Source organism: Scardinius erythrophthalmus, assembly GCF_964197995.2.
Source record: "Scardinius erythrophthalmus genome assembly, chromosome: 7".
NCBI classification, from domain to species: Eukaryota; Metazoa; Chordata; class Actinopteri; order Cypriniformes; family Leuciscidae; genus Scardinius; species Scardinius erythrophthalmus.
Genome location: NC_138227.1, coordinates 39,107,567 through 39,130,735, shown reverse-complemented (window position 1 = coordinate 39,130,735; position 23,169 = coordinate 39,107,567). Strand labels below are relative to the sequence as shown.

At 40.4% G+C, this 23,169-nt stretch overlaps 2 protein-coding genes across 2 annotated transcripts; both read left to right on the top strand.

Annotated features, from left to right (window-relative positions):
- Window positions 1–8,259: 8,259 nt before the first annotated feature.
- LOC308693546 (claudin-9) lies at window positions 8,260–8,913 on the top strand (the record flags this gene model as incomplete). Its single annotated transcript, XM_081370490.1, has 1 exon — window positions 8,260–8,913. One exon carries the CDS (start codon window positions 8,260–8,262, stop codon window positions 8,911–8,913), a length of 654 nt encoding a protein of 217 aa, XP_081226616.1.
- A 2,066-nt stretch (window positions 8,914–10,979) lies between these two features.
- On the top strand, window positions 10,980–11,636 carry LOC308693545 (claudin-4-like; the record flags this gene model as incomplete). The annotated part of the gene is made up of 1 exon (XM_081370489.1): window positions 10,980–11,636. One exon carries the CDS (start codon window positions 10,980–10,982, stop codon window positions 11,634–11,636), a length of 657 nt encoding a protein of 218 aa, XP_081226615.1.
- Window positions 11,637–23,169: the final 11,533 nt, after the last annotated feature.

The following is a 23,169-nucleotide window of genomic DNA, read 5'->3' as shown; positions in this document are numbered from 1 at the left end:
CTGAGGGAGGCTGGACTGCGAGTACAGCCAAATCTAAGCCGATACACAGTGGCAAGTGTGATAAGAACATTTCGACTGGAAAATAGGTATTGTAAAAATATCATATCCAAAACATCTGCACGGTTTCAGTAACTGCTTACAGTACTGTATTCTATGCACTATCAGCACTTCTGTTATCTTTTCCTGTGAAATTACTGTACTGTTGTATACTGTTTTTTTTTTCTACATAGGATTGAGGGTCAGGAACGACAAGGGGGAAGGCCTCCTATGTTCACAGAACAGCAAGAGAGGGAGATAGTAAACATGGTTTTGGCCAACAATGCTATAACACTCAATCAGCTCCAAGCTAATGTGACCGAAGCAGTATTTTTGTAATATAACTCAATTCAGATAGCCTGACTACGCCACCTTGGGAATTGCACCCAAGGAAATATAAAAAAGGAACCCAGGTTCGGTGGTGCAGAGAAAAGTCAGAGTCGTGTAATTCAGCAAACAAATAAATAATTTTATTTGTGAGGAAAATACTCTACTGGCATCATTTATTCATAGTGTAAATCACTGACAAGTTTATTATAAGAATAGGATATATCAGTTGTTAGAAGAGCATTCCTCTCCACATAACTGATTCAAACACGGAGTCACATTAAACAAACATCACAAAAGAAATTCCCCACAAAATAAAACAAAAAAATAATTAATACAAAAAGAATATAAACGACAAGGCTAAAGTTTACTTTAGGGGTGGCAAGCTAGCTGTAAACTATTGTGCTCTCAACCATTTATGTGTGCACGGCAAACCAAATAGGAAGAGGTGCTCAAACCCTGGTACTCCAACCTCACAACAAATGTGTTCACCCAGGTGACTAGCCTCCCCCTCGGTACACTCAGCCTTGACTCAAACCAAAAGAAAAAAGAAAGATTACTGGGTGCGATACATATACAACAATCACAATCACATCAGACACAAATATGATGGACCAAATCAGTTGGTGCACGGATAATAAACGGTACCTCGTCGAGGACCACGAAATACTCAACAGGTGTTAGATAGACACTACACGCTGATATACAATTGCACCACACGGCCACTATGGCCCAAATCACACTGGTCAAACCAACGTCATTAACAAAATAACCCAAACCATAAAATGAAAACAAAACAACACACAGAAACTGATATCTAGTCACAAAAAAACAAAGAAAATAACCTAATCATGAAAAACAGCAGCACGACCTGAGTTAATCACGTGGTATGCGGGAGACACACGAGAATCACACACACCCACACATCACGAACCACCATATCACGATGTCAGGATGCACTCGCGAATGTTCAGCTTAAAACCCTCAATGAGCGCTTGACGCAACTCCCAGGGAACGCCGCCGAGACGGCAACAGCCATCACTCAACTAACGTGACACCAGTAACAAGAAGAGGGGCGGGTATGACAAAGCCTACGTGCTAGGGCTTCCTGTTTACACACTTAAATACACCGGCCCTAATTACCTCATCCACCCATTACCATATAAGGGTAATGACGCAAAGAAAAGGAAAGGGGAAATCCCCTACTGCTACACTAACATTGTCAATAACCACGCCAGTTTCAACGATATCCATCAGGTCTCAACATCAACACTGGCACGCATCCTAAAAAAAAAACATATTCAAATGAAGCAAATTCGAGTGCCTTTCGAGCGCAATTCCGAAAGGGTGAAACGACTGCGGCATGATTATGCAGAGGTATGTATTCACTTTAGCAGTGTGATCTTGCATACTGTCTCATAATATTTTACTGTACTGTAATATGTATCCTAGATCTACACTGAACTACACAATTTTGCCTGACACTGTTCTTCAGAGAGTTTTACGAATGGATGGAGAGGAGATCCAGCATGAGTTCATTTACGTAGATGAGGCTGGGTTCCACCTGACGAGAACACGAAGGAGGGGAAGAAACATCATTGGCCACAGGGCTATAGTCAATGTCCCAGGGCAACGTGGGGGTAATATAACACTCTGTGCAGCCATTACACAGAATGGGGTCCTCCACCGCCATGCCCATATGGGCCCTTACAACACAGCACTCATACTTACATTCTTGGACCAATTGCACAACATAACAGCAGCAAATCAAATCGATCATATGCAATACATTGTTGTCTGGGACAATGTGTCTTTCCACCGCTCTGCTCTGGTTCAGAACTGGTTTCAGCAACATCCACATTCACCGTCCTATATCTTCCACCATACTCTCCATTCCTCAACCCTATAGAAGAGTTTTTCTTGGCATGGCGGTGGAAGGTATATGATCTCCATCTCCAGGCTGAGGTATCCCTCATCCAAGCCATGGAGGAGGCCTGTGACCAGATGGAGGTAGCAGCAATGCAAGGATGGATTCGTCATTCAAGACGTTTCTTTCCAAGGTGTCTTGCTAATGACAACATTGCCTGCGATGTTGATGAAATTCTCTGGCCAGATCCAGCTAGGCGAAGAGACAATGTCTAGTTTTTTATTTCTTTTTTACAGTAAACTTACAGTACAATATGTAAAGTGACATTTTGTTACAGTATTATGAATCTTCATGTCAACATTTTGGGCGTGTTGAGAAATAAATGAGTTTCTTCAGTCTGCAACATTGGTCTTGTGTAGTGTTTGGTGAATTTACATTATATTTGTACATTGTTGATGGTAGCCTACTCTAATCATAGGGAAGTAGAAGTGCTAAAAGTGTTTTAGGTTTATCACAGCAGAGTGTAACTCGTGCAAACAGAGTATAGTAATGTGAAACATGTGTGTTTCATATGGTAACAAAGTGTGGTTTTTAAACAGAAGTGTATAGTTTTTACAAGAGTGTTTACAGTTTTTTTCAATTGCTTACACACAAAATAAAAAATTTGGCTCATTGTGTCAAAACTCAACACACAAGATTTCTTGACACAGCACTTGGAGATCAACATCTAACTGCCAATGCAAAATAACATTCTGCAATCAAAACGTAACACTCTAACTTGAAAAGGCCCTCTTCGGATCGATAGGAAACACACATGCACATGCAATATAAACAGTCAAAGCAATCACAACACACAGGTCAACTGTACTCAAGACACTGCCTACATTTGTAGTCTGTAAATCGTGTTTATTTCCACAACCAAAACTCAGTGTACAGGTGCAGAACTACTATAAGTATTGAACATCTGGTGTAGGTGTTTCTATTGCAGGTCCATGTCAGGGATCTCGTCGTCGATTGGGGTCGGGCCACAGCACCTCGTCCACATCACAGGCAATGTCTTCCCTTGCCAGGCAACGGGGAAAATATCTCCGTGTGTGGCGTATCCACCCATGGATCGACCCCACCTCGATGTCCCCGCATGCCTCCTCCATCGCTCGCAGGAGCGGCACGCGTACATGTGGTAGGCAGTCATAGACCTTCCACCGCCATGCCGAAAAGAATTCCTCGATCGGATTTAGGAACGGGGAATAAGGGGGCAGGTGCAACACTATGAAATGGTCGTGGTTGGCAAACCAGTCCCGGACCAGAGCAGCCCGGTGGAAACTGACATTATCCCAGATGACAACAAACATGGGCTGCCCTGGTCTGTCCTGTGTGACCACAGCATGTAGTGCATCGAGAAATGCCAGTAGGTGTGCAGTGTTGTAGGGTCCTAGGGTGGCATGGTGATGGAGGACCCCTTGACCACTAATGGCGGCACACATGGTGATGTTGCCCCCGCGCTGCCCGGGGATGTTCACGATGGCCCTTTGGCCGATGATGTTCCGGCCCCGACGTCTGGTTTTTGCCAGATTGAACCCAGCTTCATCTATGTAGATGTACTCATGTTGCTGCGCTTCCGCATCGAAGGCCAGGACAGTCTGTAACAGAACATGCATATACCAAAATGTCACTATTGTGTTCCTGAATACAGCGGTACTGCCTCTACAATGTCGCACAATGACTGTGGATTGGGTTGGACACATTCGGATATCACCAAAATGTTGGCAGTGTCCCTCCAACCAATGGAAGGGGGGCGACTGCAAGGTATATATCCATGTAAACACACAACTGCCATTGTAGTGGTACTGTGGCACTCACCTGCACATAGTCATAGCGAAGGTTCTTGACTGCAACACTGTTCCTCTCAAATGGAACCTTGTAAAGTTGTTTCATGCTGACGTGGTGTTCCCGCAGGACCCGGGCGAGTGTCGTTGTACTGACACTGTGCACATTGTGGAAAATTGCCTGGTCTTCGAGGATGCGCTCACGCAATTGGCGCAGGGTGATGGTGTTGTTTGCCACCACAAGGTTAACAACGGCCAGTTCCTGGGCATGGGTGAACACTCGTTGCCTCCCTCCCACGGCAGGTCGCCTGGCAGTTCTGCAAACAATGCATGATTAGTGTCGATGGTTAGGTTCTGTTCCCCATCCCATACTGTCATACTGTACGTGGTGAAATACTGTATAACCAGATTCAGCCAGAACGCTGATGCACAGCAAATTTGAAAACGCAAATTTAACACTCTCAGAGTTACAGTCAAATTATGTAACACTCCCCCAGGGTTTATATGTAAACCACTGTAAAAGTGTTAAATTACTGTAACACTGGAAAATCTACACTAACACTAGACAATTTGCTGTGTGGGTACTGTGCAGTCCTTTGGCGTTAATTCAGGACATACCTGTTTTCTTGTCGGTATGTCCGAATGATGCTGGCTACCGTGAAGCAGCTGAGGTTGGGCCGGACCCTCTGCCCGGCCTCCCTCATAGTCAGGCCATGGTTGATGACATGGTCCACCACAGTGGCCCTGATGTCGTCAGTGATAGTTGTGCGTCTGCCTGGTTCCCATTCAGGTTGGTGCCATTCTCCTCTCCCTCTTCCCACGTCTCTTCCTCGTTCTCCTCTCCCTCTTCCCCCATCTCGTTCTCCTCTCCCTCTTCCCCCATCTCGTTCTCCTCTCCCTCTTCCTCCATCTCTTCCTCGTTCTCCTCTCCCTCTTCCTCCATCTCTTCCTCGTTCTCCTCTCCCTCTTCCCCTGTCTCTTCCTCGTTCTCCTCTCCCTCTTCCCCCATCTCGTTCTCCTCTCCCTCTTCCTCCATCTCTTCCTCGTTCTCCTCTGCCTCTTCCCCTGTCTCTTCCTCGTTCTCCTCTCCCTCTTCCTCCATCTCTTCCTCGTTCTCCTCTCCCTCTTCCCCCGTCTCTTCCTCGTCTTCTCCTTCCCCTTGGTCCTTCGGCCTCCATATTCACAATTGTATCACGACAGGTGCGCTTACCTGAGTTCTATTTATAGTGCTACAGCTGTGACTGATTGGTGTTCAATTACCGGTTAAGTGTTTTACTGTGTGTGCGGGGGTGTTGCTATTGTTGCATTTGTTTTTATTATTGAATGGATGTGCTGTATGCAAAGTGTTTCCTCATTTTCCAACGTGTGTAACATACAACACTGTGTGTGTGGTGTTTTGCACCGTGTGTTGCACAATTGTTTGCAGTGCAATGTCTACAATGTGTTTATTCATTTGGTGCCTGTGTGTAAGACATGCATGCAAACGGTACGGTTTTGACGCTTTGATCTGGGCATTCACTTTTTGTGTTTTAGCAATTGGGAAAAACTGTAATTATGCAAAGGATCTGTAGTGTTTTGCTAATTGGGTGTGTGGTTGTGCTAATTGTGTGTAGTGTTTTAAAAACACGGGCCCTGTTTTGAAAATCATGCTTAAGCAATCCAAAAAAACTGTAAATGATGCTCAATTGGTACTAAGGGGCCCAAAATGTGCCAGGAAAATATGCCAGACCTGATAATACTGTCACCTCTGGCTTGCTTAGTTGGGGACACTTTATATTTGGTGATATTATTGATCTGATTGTACTGACGCTTCTGTATGAGGACTGAACTGAGCTGGGTGATGACATCACTGTTTTCTCCAGAGCTGCTTTATAGATGAAATAAACTCATTTCATAATTGATGAACTTCACACAGTTATTGAACTGAACTGAATCAACACTGAACTGACTTTACACAGCAAAATCCCCAGGGTTAAATTAACTCTGCTCAGAGAACATTTGGTCCCACTCTAAAGAATGTTAAAGTAACTCTGAATCAAAGTTAAAGTTAATGAGATAATTCAGTGATTAAGTAATGATTGAACACCTGCTGGTTACAAGCAGAATCACTGAAGGAAAGACAAACACAAGAACTACAACTGACTTCCAGCCACAGCCTAAGATGAAATCAACTGAAGAGACAAGAAGACATTAAATCTGTGAAGATCTCAGCAGAGGATGATTAAACAACTCCACAAACAGCATTACCAGCTTCACTTATTACTAACCAGACTGACTTTATTTCTGTCAAGTTCTTATTGAGAATTAACAGAGGTTTAGATGTTGACGTTTTATTGAAAATTTTGGTCAGCGTGTCATTTAATTGGGCAGTTTGACTCTTGGCTTTTTATGTGAGTTTTGTGGTCTTTGTAACAGTGTTTACCAAAACACATAATTTGTTGCAAAGAAAGCCGGAAACAAAGATGATCAGGTGATATAGTTTTCATCATCGAAAGGTAGAATTCTAATATTTTTCCTGACCTGACAAATAAAAGTGGCTATTTGTTATTAATAGATTTTATTCACCAACAATATTTTCTTGCAACAGATCACACACTCTGCAGTTGCTGTTGTTGTTGTTTTTTGGCGTATACCTTCCAGCGTAACGCCATTGCCATAGAAACCAATGCAGATATTCTGGAAAATATCGGCTTGGACACACAAATCATATCTGAACATTTGTGAACATGTCAATTATTTTAGATCAGATTCCAATCGGATACACAAATAATATGATCTGGACTGACAGTTTGAACGGATAAAGGTGACTTGACGACGTCTCTAAGTTATATTATTTATTTATAAAGTGATATTTTTGTCAGGGACATAGCCTTGTTGACAGTGTGCAGACATATAGTGCACTAGTGCTGTGGGCGACCTACGTTCCAGTTCTGGCTTGTGGTCTTTACCTGATCCCACTCCTCTATTGCTTCTCTCATTGTCTCTTCTCTCAAAATTGTATATGCTGTCAATATATGTTAATAATGTATTTTTTCATGTCTAAGTAATGTATGAAAAATGTAAGTGTGTTAGAACCTCATGTACAGTATGAATGCCTATGATTACTGCAGAGATCCCATTGGATTATGTCTTACTCCTGAAGACAAAGAGATGAATTGTCCCTTCTCAAAGAGCAGTGATTCAGCAGATCTCAAGGTTATCTGGAGAAGTGGACACATGAGACACTAGTGGAGTTTTATTTTAATGTGGGACAAAAATATATTATTTTATATAATGCCAAGGTATGCAGGTATAGAAAGAACAGAACAGAGATCTGAACCATATAATTACTGGGACTGAAGGAAGAAAGAAATATGTTATGTCATGTCTTTTTAATGCATTGTGTGTGTGTGTGTGTGTGTGTGTGTGTGTGTGTGTGTGTGTGTGTGTGTGTGTGTGTGTGTGTGTGTGTGTGTGTGTGTGTGTGTGTGTGTGTGTGTGTGTGTGTGTGTGTGGTCCTGGTAAACCTATACGTTATGGGAATAAAATGTCCCCAGAAAGATGGCAATATCCAAAATAGTTGGCCTTGTGGGGACATTTTTTGGTCCCAATGAGGAAAATAATTTATAAAAAAAAAATCAGTGATGGGCAGGTTTATGGGTATTTCTAATTTTCTAATTTATTTCTAATAACCTTGAAATATTATTACTCCAATACTTCTTTCTTATGCCTTTAACTGAATGCATTTCAAACACTTTTTTCACTAACGACATGTATGATACATGATACTATTTTTCCCTATTTTCTTATGTCATTAAAGACTAAAGAATTACATAATAGGAATAAAAATATTTAACAATCCAGATATGAAGCATTTGAGAGGATCATTTGAATAATTCCACCCTGTTACAAGAAAAATGCTTAAAAAAGCCCCGGTCTCTCTTGGACCACACAAAACATGATGCCGTCTAAGACTCCACCTTCCATCTTCTCTTAGCAGTATAATGAAGGTAGAAACTTTATATCTCTCTCTCCCTCCCTCTCTCTCTCTCTCTCTCTCTCTCTCTCTCTCTCGCTCTCTCTCTCTCTCTCTCTTTCACCGTTTATTCATTTAAGCAAGTCTTCAAGTCTGAGGACAGCTCTAATATCAGAGCTAATTTTCAGCGCTTGATCCTGGATACCGAGCACCACGGCCTGTGAAACTGCACATAGCAGAGAAGCACAATGGCTTCAGCTGGCCTGGAGATCCTGGGGATGATCCTGACTGTGGCGGGGTGGCTCGGTGTGATGGTCGCCTGCTGTTTGCCCATGTGGAGAGTAGCGGCGTACATAGGCCAGAACATTGTCATCACACAGATAGTGTGGGAAGGTTTATGGATGAGCTGCGTGGTGCAAAGCACAGGACAGATGCACTGCCGAGTGTACGACTCCATGCTGGGGCTTCCGGACGAGCTGCAGGCTGGCCGTGCTCTCACCGTCGTAAGCACTCTGCTCGGGGTGGTGGGCATGGCTCTGGCAGTGGCTGGGGCAAAGTGCACCAACTGCACCTCAGATGCAGCCAGCAAGCCACGCATCATGATGGCAGCTGGGGGCACGTTCATAACCTGTGGACTGCTGCTGTTAGTGGCCGTCTGTTGGACAGCTAACGGCATCGTCATGGATTTTCACAACCCGCTTCTAGAGGAGACGCAAAAGAGGGAGTTTGGGAACTCGCTGTACTTCGGATGGGGTGCCTCCTGCCTGCTGATCCTAGGTGGAGCCATTTTGTCTTGTTCCTGCTCCTCAAAAGCACAGAACAATGCCGTGCCGACAAGAGTGGACTACTCAGGGGTCAAATCCCTCTCTGTGAATGGATATGACAGGAGAGACTATGTTTGAGGGCGCTAAATCTTTGCACATGAAGGACCTCCTTGAGAGAAAAGCCAACAAGTCTGCTAAATGACAAGCATTCAAATGTCAACAACAAATTAACGATTGATGCTGAATCTTGAATACCAACATGGCAGATATAAAATTAGTATTGTTTTTGTTTTCATTTGAATGTATTCATTAATGTTGCAAGAATTAAGTTTAATTGAAATTTTGTCTTTTTACCCAGACGCTAATAGGTGAATAATCAGTAGCTCTTTGACTCACTGAAATTATTATAATAGATGCTTTTCCATTCAAACTGCAAGATTAATTAAATGATCAATGAACATGATTTTATTGAAACAGACATTTGTCTGTTTATTAATAAGTATTTTGCCAATTTTGCTAAATGGGTATTAGTAGACCATCTGCTTAATATCTGCTAACTCTTTATTGTGATGGTCCTCCAACAGACATTATACTGACTATGAGTAACTTTGCAACTACATGTCAATTTATTCTATCCCTAACCCTGCAGTCTACTAATACTCAACTAACACTCTAATGAGAGTTAGTAGACATGAAGGGGCAACGTTACTTATAGTCAACAGAATGTGTTAAAGGGACCATCAAAATAAAGTGAAATCGCTAAAGATTTTGTCCAAAACAAAAAATACATATAGCCTATATTGGTGGATTACAAACTAAAAGTGTACATCTGAAAGTAATGCATTTATTTGAAGGATAACATCAATACATGTTGTTTTCGACTTATTCACCTTTTCCCCTCAAAGTCTATCAAAGTTTCTAACAATAAATCATGGAGGAGCTATGGGAACAAAGTACTTGGAAAACTCCAAAACTAGAGTGAAGCAAAGAGTGCACTTTATCATCATTTGAAATCAATCCTACTCTTAAAGGTCTACCACAAATATAAATGATACTCTCACAGTTGTGAATGGAGACAATGCGCTCGTTGTTCTGGTAAATCTCTAAACCTCTTTGTGCCTGATTCTTTAGTCAGGAGAGCGTAACTGAGACTACCATGGACAGATAAACGCACCTGCCTTATTGCTTAGAGGATGCCTAGATAATTACTCTTTTTACTCTAGTGTTCGGTAGTTAGGAAAATATGTAAAGCTTTAGTGGGTTATTATGCTAACCTTCTTTTGCAGCTCATTAAATATTATCATTCGAGGTACTGTAACGGTATTTTGTTTACTGCTCATTTAAGTTGAAATATTGGCAGATGATATAAAACAAATGTGTCTGAATAAATTATTGTTTCATGCAACAAAACAGCAATTTTAGTGCACATTTGATGCAATAGAATTGAACATACTTTTGCACACAGAAAAGATGCCCATTCCACTTGTTCCTTAGTAACATGCTCCTAAATAAATAACCACTGCAAAGGTTAAAGCAAGGTCACAAGACTCTGCATACCTACGCATGACTGATTAGAGTGTGAGTGTGTGTATAATGTGTGTGAGAGAGAGAGAGAGAGCTGAATATGCCTATTTGTGATGCTGTTTAGATTAGATTGACTCTGTTATTGTGTGGCCTTGTGGAGCTGATAACAGCTAAAGACATGCTCTCATGCATGGACTTTATTGCTCCTTCAAGTGAATCCTGAAGAATCAGCTTAAGTTGAATGATCAATTTCAAACGAATCTCTGCTCAGAGTATCCAAACAAAATGATGAAACCTTATGCTTGTGGTATACTTGCTTACACGTTTCAAGCATGCATTCTAATCTCATACCGTTGGAATTTTTGTTCAGAAGTGTGGTCTTGTCAGTTATCCTTTAACCAGTCCCCGCTGGGCTTTTGTTATCTATCCACTATTTGGTCTCAGAGTGGGAAATACCAGATGAAGAGAGCTAAATCATTAAACAAACTCGTTTCCTAGCCAAGGTTAAGCTCACTCAAAAACCAGCAAAGTTTAGCCAATCCCCCGAGACTTTTTCCAACATAACTCCACCTTCCTCACCGTTGCCATTATAAAGCTTTCATTGTGCTGAGAGCCTTTCCTTAGCGAATGCAACCTGTGAGTTTATATCCTAGCACGTTCTTCCAGCCTAAGTGATCAGAATGGCAGCTCTGGGGTTAGAGATACTAGGGGTCACCCTGGCTGTGTTAGGTTGGATTGTGGGCATTGTGTCTTGTGCTTTACCCATGTGGAGGGTTACGGCTTTCATCGGGGTGAACATTGTAACGGCGCAGACCATATGGGAAGGAATCTGGATGAGCTGTGTGGTGCAGAGCACTGGCCAGATGCAGTGCAAGGTCTACGACTCAATGCTGGCTCTCAGCTCAGACCTGCAGGCGGCCCGGGCACTGTGTGTAATTGCCATCGTGACGGGAGTACTGGCGCTCCTGCTCTCTATTTTGGGGGCCAAGTGCACTAAATGCCTAGATGAGGAGCGTGCCAAAGCCAGAGTTATGATCGGCGCTGGAGTCACCTTCATCTGTGCTGCGGTCATGCACTTGATCCCTGTGTGTTGGTCTGCTCACAGTATCATCAGAGCCTTCTACAATCCCATAATCATTGAGGCACAGAAAAGGGAGATAGGTGCGTCTCTTTACCTGGGATGGGCATCTAGTGCCCTTCTGCTCCTCGGCGGGGGCCTTCTCTGCTGCAGCTGCCCCCCACAGGAGGAGAATAGGTACGGTCCGCCCAGCAGGATGGTTTACTCTGTTGCACGTTCCGTACCACCCAGTGGCTTTGACAAACAGAATTATGTGTGAACAAACATACTCTTTTTGAACAGAAAATGTGATGACACAGTACAAGACAATGTGCAGTGAGTTCTGTTGGTTTGCCATTCAAATGTATTTCCTAATTTGCTGTGCTCTCTTTTGTTTGGTGGTGTTACCCAGTTTATTCAACCAGTTTTGAAGAATTGCAAGTATTACATTATTACTAATGAGCACATCTATATATATATGTTCATAACCGTGCGTGTAAATTGATAATGATGATGTAATTATTAGTATTGTGTTTTTACTAATAATTCAAAATTCTCTTCAGTGTTTCAATATATTTTTGCAAACATTTCAGTACATGTGTTTACATGATGTATGAGCTCATGTTCTCTTAAGACTTATTTTCTAAGTGTGCCACTCTGTGTTGTTTGCTGCAGGGTGTTTTTTATTAACCAAAAAAAAAAAAAACATAAAAATAGTTGTTAAAAATATAAATGAATTTTTATCTATATTCCATGTTTTTTTTTCTGGTTCTAACTAAAATGCACTGAACAAACTTACTGTGCCATCTTTGTTGAGTCGTCTAGTATGAAACACAGACAGTTACAGAACCTTTCATAGCCTCAATAATGAGGTGATGAGTTGAATCGGCTGTCACTACCTTGTTATTCACCTGTTTTCAAGATCTAATCGCTCTCTGCACAAGAATCTTGTCTTTGTCAGGGCCCTAATCTAACTGTTCAAGCGATTCCCAGACAATGGGCCTGTTTCAGGGATTAAGATGAGGCGCTGGGTCATGGAATGTAACAAAAATCTCTTTGTGCTTTGTACATTTAATAATGGACCTTAGAGAACATCTATGCAGCTTAAAGATCAAGGATTCTAACATTAAGAGTCCACAGTTGAGTATTATGCCATCCATAAAGTATAAGACAGAGCTTCCAGTTGACATATCAATATTTAAACACTTAAAGGCATGCCTCTACACTTGTTTGTCAAAGCAAATTTCAAATTAGTCATCAAAAGGCAACTGCATGAAAGTAAACAGACATGGTCTCCATCCATATTCGTTCCCTATTTCCCACTATATGCATGAGCCATTTTGTAGTGCTGTCCGAATTCCAAGGGAACAGATTTATTCCCTATATTTGTGCACTCTGATTTATGGTGTGCAACCTATATAGACTTGCCAGTGATCATCTAATGCAAAGAGGACTGACAAGTTTTAAAAGAAATGCATGCCTCTTTATTTCACACTGACAGTCTTTCACTTGATAACTGGTTATTATTATTGGTAAGGTAATGTATTATTGTTATCGGAGGAAATATTATTGTGTGGATGATTTAAATATTCAGTTATTTCCTATAGGTAACATATTTGTCTAATCATTGAATGCTGTTATGTTATGTCACTTTATAAGTACTTCATGGTTTGATGTTCTCTGATCATATGCTACACTTGTTTCTTGATATTAACATAATAAATTCAGTTATTCAAATGTGTTGTTTTTTTATTAATTTATCATATATTAATTATTATATTATCATATCAAACATGACAAACGGAACAAACATTTAGAGTCCTCTCTGGTGCACAATAATTACGTCGACATCTAAAAATCTGTAAAAATGAAAAGATAGTCAGATAGTTGCACCTTTTGGAATTCTAATTTTGGACAATATGGCGTTTAATATATAAGAAATATTGATTTAGGGAACCATCTATTGTCAAGATGTTCAGATGTTGTTAAAACCAAACATCAGATTTAGAAATAGAATATTATTCAAGTGAATTTATCTTGGAATGATTATTTCCTGGAATTGTCATGCACAGTAGTCTGTGAAAAACACAATAACTAACAAACCATATACAGTGAGCTCCACTTCTGTGGATGAAAATGCCTTGTTAATGAGAGACGTCTGAAGTTATAGAAGAAAGGGCTGATTTTTTAGCCAATTTCCAGCTGTTGGCCTCATTTCACTGTAGAATCAGAGGAAGTTGGTAGATGTGCATGCGTCTTTCCTGCATGAGTAAATGTCTTTTTTCTTTTAAATATCAGAGCCAGTGGTGAGGTGAGGTCTCATGGCTGTTTCATTGACCAACTGAGAAACCACTATCCTTCTGAACCAAACACTTCGCATAAAAAATGCAAAGGCACATTGCAACCATTAGTTCAGAACAAGTTTTTTAAAAAGGTTTTTGCTCCCTGAATCTTCACTGACATATTATACAGCAAATGAACATCACAAACATCCACAGTGTAATGTTATGAACTGCATCCTAATTCACCCCATTACTACAGTTTATTATGTTCCCTTTCCTTATGCTTTTGTTGTTATTTTGGAAAGTTTTTTTGCATGTGTAGTCAAAAAAATCTGCAGTAATTGTGTGATGTTTATCATAGTCCAGAATGTAAGGAATCTTTCCAGTGTCTTGTTGAATACATGCCCCCCCCCCCCCCCCAAAAAATCAGGCTGATACCCAGTATCAGAAAGATGTGCCTAATAAAGTGCCCATTGAGTGTAGGCCACCTGACTCAATACCACCAGGGCATTGGTCTGCCTCAAGAATGTGAGGAACGATGGCAACTTTACAAAATATTTCTTGTGTGTTTTGAATTGTTGATGCTTGGACAGTTTGAATAGAATTTTATTTTTCTTGTTTTGAAATTATTTTGAAAAACATGATCTTGTTCTCCTTTAAAAACTCTATTTAAATGCTGAAAACACAGAAGCAGAGATACAGAAAGATGGCAGGCAGATATATGGAAATCATGTTATCTTTGTTTAACAAAATTTAACCTAGTTTAACAAAGATAAGAATGTCTTTTAGTGTTACATGGCAGCATAATTCAAAAGCTCTGCGTTGGTTTAGCAAGAGATCACACCTTTAAAACATTCTGCAATGATAGTTCCACAGATTACAGAAACATCAATGCAGACCTTGCTGGAGTTCTACATCTTAAATCCACAGGAGCAAGTAATCAATTTACACAAAAATCAATATATACGTATATATTTACAGTATTTCACAATTGCTAAAACACTAAACCCCATTCTCTGAACCCAATGCTCAGTGGCCTAAACCCATTTGTCGAATCAGTCACTCTGTAGGCAAAACCTTAAACAAGTTCAGGTAGTTAAGACACTGTTTGCAAATCTCATCCACTCTTTTTGCAAAACTCTATTCTCACTCACTAAAACACATTTTGCACTGTGTTGCAAAATGGTAAATACATGTGGCAAAAGTTAAACACAACTACAACACCGCTGTCATCGTTTACACACAACAACTCAAAATTGTTCACACTTGTTTCTAATGATGTGATCAAATCAGTTGTCTAGAATATAAGCCAGTTCAGAGTACACAGGGGCCCAGGTACGTTGAATGTTGATTCCAACAATGGATGGAAACAATGTGAGAGGCAGAGGAGGAAGAGTTCGTGTAAGATGTGGTGGACGAGGAGGAAGAGTACAAGGACAACGAAGAGCAAGACCAAGAATAGTCATTTCAGATCAAATTCGGGCAACTGTGATAGGTTCATGTTCTTGTTCATGGAATGACATTGAGGGAAGCAGGACAAAGAGTACAACCCAATTTGAGCAGATTCTCTGTGGCCACCAATCAGGACATTCAGAGAAGAGAACAGGTAAATGTATTGTTTTTCTAATTTGTGTGACTGAAAGTTTAATGTATACATTTGATACAGTACATCAGTTTGTCAGGGGACTGGGGAAAAAAGAAAAAAAGATTTACAATACATTTTACATATGAATGTGATGTCCATTACTATTGTTACTGTATGTATAGATTTGTAAGAGCATTTTCACTTTTGTAGAATTGCAAGACTACCAAATGAGGGTGGAAGGACTCCTTTGTTCTCCCATTAGCAAGAGGCTCTCATTGACTTTGATTTTGCAATTGCACAATATTTTGTGTAATACGCTTTTCATTTAGAGTTGTCTTTCTTCTTTGGGCTTACTTTATTTTTATACTGAAAATACAGACATTCAATACTGTATTACTTGCAGTACTTACAGTATGCAATATATTTGCTGTACTGAGTTGTGAATTATTTACTTTTATTTATGGCAAAATTATTTTCTATATGCAATAAATATTTTTTTCTCTGTAACTACATGCCCTGGACGCTGTGTTCTCAATTTTTTGATGTAGTGTCTAATGAATGCTGATGAGTGTTTATATATTGACTGGCTGTGTTTATGTTTTGAAAGCATAGTTTGATTTTGAGCACAGATCAAATGGTTTTGAGGCAAGTGTTTGATTTTGCCAGAAGAGTCAGGGGTTTTGTGAATGTAGTTTAAAGACTGGGTTTTGTGTTTAAAGTTTTGAGAATATGGGTGAAGGTTTCAAGAAATGTGTCTTAGCAATTGTGAAATACTGTAATAAAAATAATGTACAACACTTTTCAGATCACAAGAATTAATCTACACTGAAAAAAAAACTGTCAGTTCAGAAATGTTACTTCATGTGGTAACATCTACAATGACTGGGTTTGTTGAAATGAATAAATGATTTAAGATTACTGATTATAACTGAATTCTACCAGCTTGAAAAAGAAGTGCTGAGCACAAGCGAAACTCTTCAGCACAATGGTAACCACTAAATTTAATAACAGAAACAACTCTAAATGTCCAACTGAACATTAAACATTAATATAAACTACCAACATCTTTCTCTTAACTGAAAAACACATAAAATAACACTTAATCCCTAAATTTACTCTCCTAATGCAGTCCCTGCAAAGCATTATTGGGAACTACAGATCCACTGTCCAGGTCTGCATTTAGCATCCTGAGCTAAGTAGATCGAAGAGCTTTTGCCACCAATTGGCCCTAGGATCAACTTAGCTCACAATGCTTTTGAGAAATTAAATATTTATTTTTTCAGCATTGCAAGGATTTAATTCACATTACATGCACAGTATGAGATGTTCGGAGCTGTAGTCACAGCCAAAATGAACCACCTTCAAATGTGGTTTGAATTAGATTTGAAAATTTGATTTCATGTGTTTTTTGTTGTCTAGACTTGGAACTGGACTGCATCGTGTTCTGGATAAAATCTGGATATGCCAAAAAAATCAGATTTTTGTTGGCAGTCTAAACATGGCCTACTAGTCGACACCATTATGACTAAAAGTCTAAGTATTTCCTATTCAAGCAAGGCGGTCAAGCCTATCCAGTAAGAGCAGACTGGGAGTGGCCTTGCCCAGTGGATTATGGGCATTGAAGTTTTATTTTTTTTATTGAAAGCCTATTTTACCTATTTATTGAAATACCCTTTTAAGGAGCTTAACTTGATATACATGCAGCATGACAATTGTGTGCAGAGCCAGTCCAGCTGAGGTGTATGCCTTGCACGCCAGGCTCAGGTGACACCTTATTGAGTCTGTTTGGCGCTGATTTATGTAGACGAAGACCTAGTCGCCACACAGTACCTTTTGACTAGTAACCAAAAGTCCAAATCATAGTCTCTGCTGCACCAATTTAACTGATATAAATAGTGTTGAACATTGCATAGAAACTGTGTCTATTCCTCGTTTAGTGAGATCAAATAATAAATCTACTGCAGGATCTAGAAAAAATCTAATTGTTATTAAACCAGAAAATGTTGCTATTAGTAATCAAAAACAATTTCTAAAGCTAGGTCTTCTAAACATTAGATCACTCACACCTAAGGCAGTTATTGTAAATGAAATTGTCACAGATAATAGCTTCGATGTACTTTGCCTTACTGAAACCTGGCTTAAACCAAATGATTATTTCGGTCTAAATGAGTCTACTCCATCAGGATACTCCTATAAGCATGAGCCCCGTCTGATTGGTCGTGGCGGCGGTGTTGCAACAATCTATAGAGATATTCTCAATGTTACTCAGAAAACGGGCTATAAGTTTATTTCGTTTGAAGTACTTGTACTAAATGTTACGCTCTTAGATGTTAGAAAAACACCCCTTTTATCTCTAGCCTTGGCTACCGTATATAGACCGCCTGGGCCTTACGCTGATTTCCTAAAAGAGTTTGCAGATTTTCTCTCAGACCTATTAGTTAATTTCGAAAAAGCATTAATTGCTGGAGACTTTAATATCCACGTAGATAATTCAAATGATGCGCTAGGGGCTGCGTTTACAGATTTATTAAACTCCTTTGGGGTCAAGCAAAACGTTACCGGACCAACTCATCGTTTTAATCATACACTCGATTTAATTATATCACATGGAACCGATCCAACCGATATAGATATCATTCCACAAAGTGACGATGTCACTGACCATTACATGGTAACTTGCATATTACGTACTCCTGTAATATATCATGCTGCGCCGCGTTATCGATTAGGCAGAACAATCCTTCCATCCACCATAGATAATTTTTCAAATAGCTTATCTGATCTGTCTCAGCTGCTCAGTGAACCCAAACAAACAGATGAACTTGAGGAATTAACTAGCACTATGAGCACCATTCTCTCTGGAACATTGGATATTGTTGCACCCATTAGATTAAAAAATGTCAGAGAGAAAAGTAAAGCACCATGGTACAACAATACTACGCATGTTCTAAAGAGAGAAACCCGTAATTTAGAGCATAAATGGAAAAAAAATAACCTAGAGGTCTTTAGAATCGCATAGAAAGACAGTATGTCACGTTATAAAAAGGCCCTAAAAGAGGCCAGGGCTGAGCATCTCCGCAAACTAATAGAAAACAACCAAAACAATCCTAGGTTCTTATTTAACACCGTGGCTAGACTAACAAATAAACAGATGTCTCCTGAACAAAATATTCCGTTACAGTTTAGTAGTAATGATTTCATGAAGTTCTTCACTGAGAAAATAGAAAACATCAGAACCACAATTGTAAACATTCAATTCTCAATCGCGCCTTATAATTCAGCCTCAATTATCACCCCGCAAGAACAATTACAGTGCTTTACAACTATAGAACAAAAAGAGTTAAATAAACTTATCACTTCATCTAAAACAACAACATGTTTACTAGATCCTATACCAACTAAACTATTGAAAGAAGTGTTACCTATAGTGGAAGAGCCTCTCCTCAATATTATTAACTCGTCTTTATCTTTAGGTTATGTTCCAAGAACATTTAAACTGGCAGTTATAAAACTTCTCATTAAGAAACCACAATTAGATCCAAATAATCGAGCAAATTATAGACCCATTTCAAATCTAACTTTTATGTCTAAAATACTAGAAAAAGTTGTGTCCGCTCAACTGTGCTCTTTCTTGCAAGAAAATGACACCTATGAAAAGTTTCAGTCTGAATTTAGGCCGCACCATAGCACTGAAACTGCGCTTGTTAAAATCACAAATGATTTACTTTTAGCTTCTGACCAAGGCTGTATCTCAATATTAGTTTTACTTGATCTTAGTGCTGCGTTCGATACTATAGATCATACAATACTCTTAGATCGACTACAAAATTATACTGGTGTTCAAGGACAAGCATTAAGCTGGTTTAGATCGTATTTATCAGACCGCTACCATTTTGTTTATTGAAATGGAGAAAAATCCATCATAACTCCAGTAAACTATGGAGTGCCGCAGGGATCTGTGTTAGGCCCTCTGTTATTTTCAGTATATATGCTGCCACTTGGAAATATTATAAGGAAACATGGAATTAGTTTCCATTGTTATGCTGATGACACTCAAATCTATATTTCATCACGGCCAGATGAAAACGCTAAATTATCCAAATTGACAGAGTGTGTTAAAGATATAAAAGATTGGATGACGCGCAATTTTTTTTTTATTAAATCCAGACAAGACAGAGGTACTAATCATCGGTTCAAAAAACCACCCTCAAAACCTCTCACAATACAACTTTAACATAGTAGGATGTCCTGTTCATCCTCTTCATCCTCTACAGTAAAAGACCTGGGTGTTATATTAGACAGCAATCTGTCTTTTGAAAATCATATTTCATATGTTACAAAAACAGCCTTTTTCCACCTTAGAAACATTGCTAAGCTACGTAACATGCTATCAGTTTCTGATGCAGAAAAGTTAGTTCATGCGTTCATGACTTCGAGACTAGATTACTGTAATGCTTTATTAGCCGGTTGTCCTGCATCCTCAATAAATAAGCTACAGTTAGTCCAAAATGCCGCCGCCAGAGTTCTAACTAGATCAAGAAAATATGATCATATAACACCAATTTTATCATCACTACATTGGTTACCTATAAAGTTCCATATTAATTACAAGGTATTGCTACTGACTTATAAAGCCCTAAACGGCTTAGCTCCAGTCTATTTAACCGATCTTCTATCGCCCTATAATCCATCGCACTCTTTAAGGTCACTAAATTCGAGGCTTTTGGTCATACCTAGGATATCCAGATCCACCAAAGGAGGGAGAGCATTTTCACATTTACCTCCAAAACTCTGGAATAGTCTTCCTGATACTGATCGTTGCTCAGACTCTCTCTCCCAGTTTAAAACTAGATTAAAGACGCATCTCTTCAACCAGGCATTCATATAATACTTTTAATCTTACAGTTAAATCCGACCTCTAGTTCATAAACGCCAGAGGAGAACTGGCCCCCGACTGAGCCCGGGTTCTCCCAAGTTTTTTTTTTCTCCATTAGGTCACCTGATGGAGTTTTTCGGTTCCTTGCCACTGTTGCCTTTGGCTTGCTCAGTTGGGGATATTTGGGGATATTTAATTTAATTAATCAATCAACGATACTATTGATCAGCATTACCAAACGTGGATGTTGCACTAGAAACAAACATTGATGTATTGTTTTAATTTATTACTGTGAAGCTGCTTTGATACAACCTATGTTGTGAAAAGCGCTATATAATTAACCTTGACTTGACTTGACTTGACAGTAATTTCTGAAAAGTAGGTAATTCAGCATACTGAATTAGACTATTTTAGGAACTGGGTATTTAAGCATTGGGTTTCTGTCACAATTTCACCTGTCACTTCTGCACAACAGTTCAAATAATCCTCCCTGGCTCTCACCTGCACTCTTTAGATTATCACCTGTACCTGTTACTCATCACCATCATCATCAACACAAAGCACACACCTCATCTCCCCTGATTGTCCAGCCTTGTTTATACGTAGTGGACTACTTACCTTATCTCTGGCGTCTATCTCCAGCATGTATCCAGTGTCTTCTGTCTGCCCCCCCCCTGAGGAATTACAGCATACTCACTGCTGCACCTCTCATTTATCTTCCCATCCACAATCTCCTGTAACTGTAACAAAAGGGAAGTAAAGTTATCATTCATTGCCCTTCCTCCAAAGTCTTTATTGAATTTTATACTCACCAGTTTGCCAGTTTGCTCAAAGCTGTGAATAAAACTTTCCATTAACTCCATCTTCTTGTTGTTCCGAGTCTACGTTCCGTAACAGTTTCACTTCTAAAATTCTGTCAAAACTGTTTATGTTGTTTGTAGACTGAACTGGCAAAGAGAGAGAAAGGAGTAGTCATTTATGATATTGTGCCTTATGTGTTTAGCATTTTGATATGGGATTAATATAACACAAATGAAAAATGAATGTTTATGTGTATTTTAAAGTTTACAGATATATTGAGTGGGTCATTACCCGGAGGCCGGGAGGCCGGACTCAAAGTCTTTTCTTGTAAACCAAGTCAACATGAGCGTGCAACTACTGTGTCATGAGAAACCTATCTAAAGTGAATATATTGAAGATACCTTTTGTGTGTGTGTGCTTTTTTTTTTTTTTTTTTTTTTGCCTATATGTATATTAATATATTAATAGTATATTAAAAGTTCCCGAATCCATTCCAGTGAGAGAAGTTCCCGAGTCCATTCCAGTGAGAGAAGTTCCCGAGTCCGTTCCAGTGAGAGAAGTTCCCGAGTCCGTTCCAGTGAGAGAAGTTCCCGAGTCTGTTCCAGTGAGAGAAGTTCCCAAGTCCGTTCCAGTGAGAGAAGTTCCCGAGTCCATTCCATTGAGAGGAGTTCCCGAGTCCCCAGTCCGTTCCAGTGAGAGAAGTTCCCAAGTCTTTTCCAGTGAGAGAAGTTCCCGAGTCCTTTCCAGTGAGAGAAGTTCCCGAGTCCGAATGTGTTCCAGTGAGAGAAATTCCTGAATCCGTTCCAGTAAGAGAAGTTCCCGAATCCGTTCCAGTAAGAGAAGTTCCCGAATCCGTTCCAGTGAGAGAAGTTCCCGAGTCCTTTCCAGTGAGAGAAGTTCCCGAGTCCATTCTAGTTAGAGAAGTTCCCGAGTCCGTTCCAGTGAGAGAAGTTCTTGAGTCTGTTCCAGTGAGATAAGTTCCCGAATCCATTCCAGTGAGATAAGTTCCCGAATCCATTCCAGTGAGAGAAGTTCCCGAGACCCGAGTCCGTTACAGTGAAAGAGGTTCCCAAATCTGTTCCAGTGAAAGAAGTTCCCGAATCCGTTCCAGTGAGAGAAGTTCCCGAATCCGTTCCAGTGAGAGAAGTTCCCTAATCTGTTCCCGTGAGAGAAGTTCCCGAGACCCGAGTCCGTTCCAGTGAGAGAAGTTCCCGAATCTGTTCCAGTGAGAGAATTTCCCGAGTCCATTCCAGTGAGAGAAGTTCCCGAGTCCGTTCCAGTGAGAGAAGTTCCCGAGACCCAAGTCCGTTCCAGTGAGAGAAGTTCCTGAATCTGTTCCAGTGAGAAAATTTCCCGAGTCCTTTCCAGTGAGAGAAGTTCCCGAGTCCGTTCCAGTGAGAGAAGTTCCCGAGTCCATTCCAGTGAGAGAAGTTCCCAAGACCCGAGTCCGTTCCAGTGAGAGAAGTTCCTGAATCTGTTCCAGTGAGAGAAGTTGCCGAGTCCGTACCAATGACTGAAGTTCCCGAGTCCGTTACAGTGAGAGAAGTTCCCGAATCCGTTCCAATGACTGAAGTTCCCGAGTCCGTTACAGTAAGAGAAGTTCCCAAGTCTGAATCCGTTCCAATGAGAGAAGTTCCCGAATCCGTTCCAGTGAGAGAAGTTCCCGAATCCATTCCGGTGAGAGAAGTTCCCGAATCCATTCCAGTGAGAGAAGTTCCCGAGTCCATTCCAGTGAGAGAAGTTCCCGAGTCCGAATCCGTTCCAGTGAGAGAAGTTCCCGAATCCGTTCCAGTGAGAGAAGTTCCCTAATCTGTTCAAGTGAGAGAAGTTCCCAAGTCCGTTCCAGTGAGAGAAGTTCCCGAGTCCGTTCCAGTGAGAGAAGTTCCCGAATCCGTTCCAGTAAGAGAAGTTCCCGAATCTGTTCCGGTGAGAGAAGTTCCCGAATCCGTTCCAGTGAGAGAAGTTCCCAAGTCCGTTCCAGTGAGAGAAGTTCCCGAATCTGTTCCAGTGAGAGTTCCCGAGTCCATTCCAGTGAGAGAAGTTCCCGAATCCGTTCCAGTGAGAGAAGTTCCCTAATCTGTTCCAGTGAGAGAAGTTCCCGAGTCCGTTCCAGTGAGAGAAGTTCCCGAGTCCGTTCCAGTGAGAGAAGTTCCCGAATCCGTTCCAGTGAGAGAAGTTCCCGAATCTGTTCCAGTGAGAGAAGTTCCCAAATCCGTTCCAGTGAGAGAAGTTCCCGAGTCCATTCCAGTGAGAGAAGTTCCCGAATCTG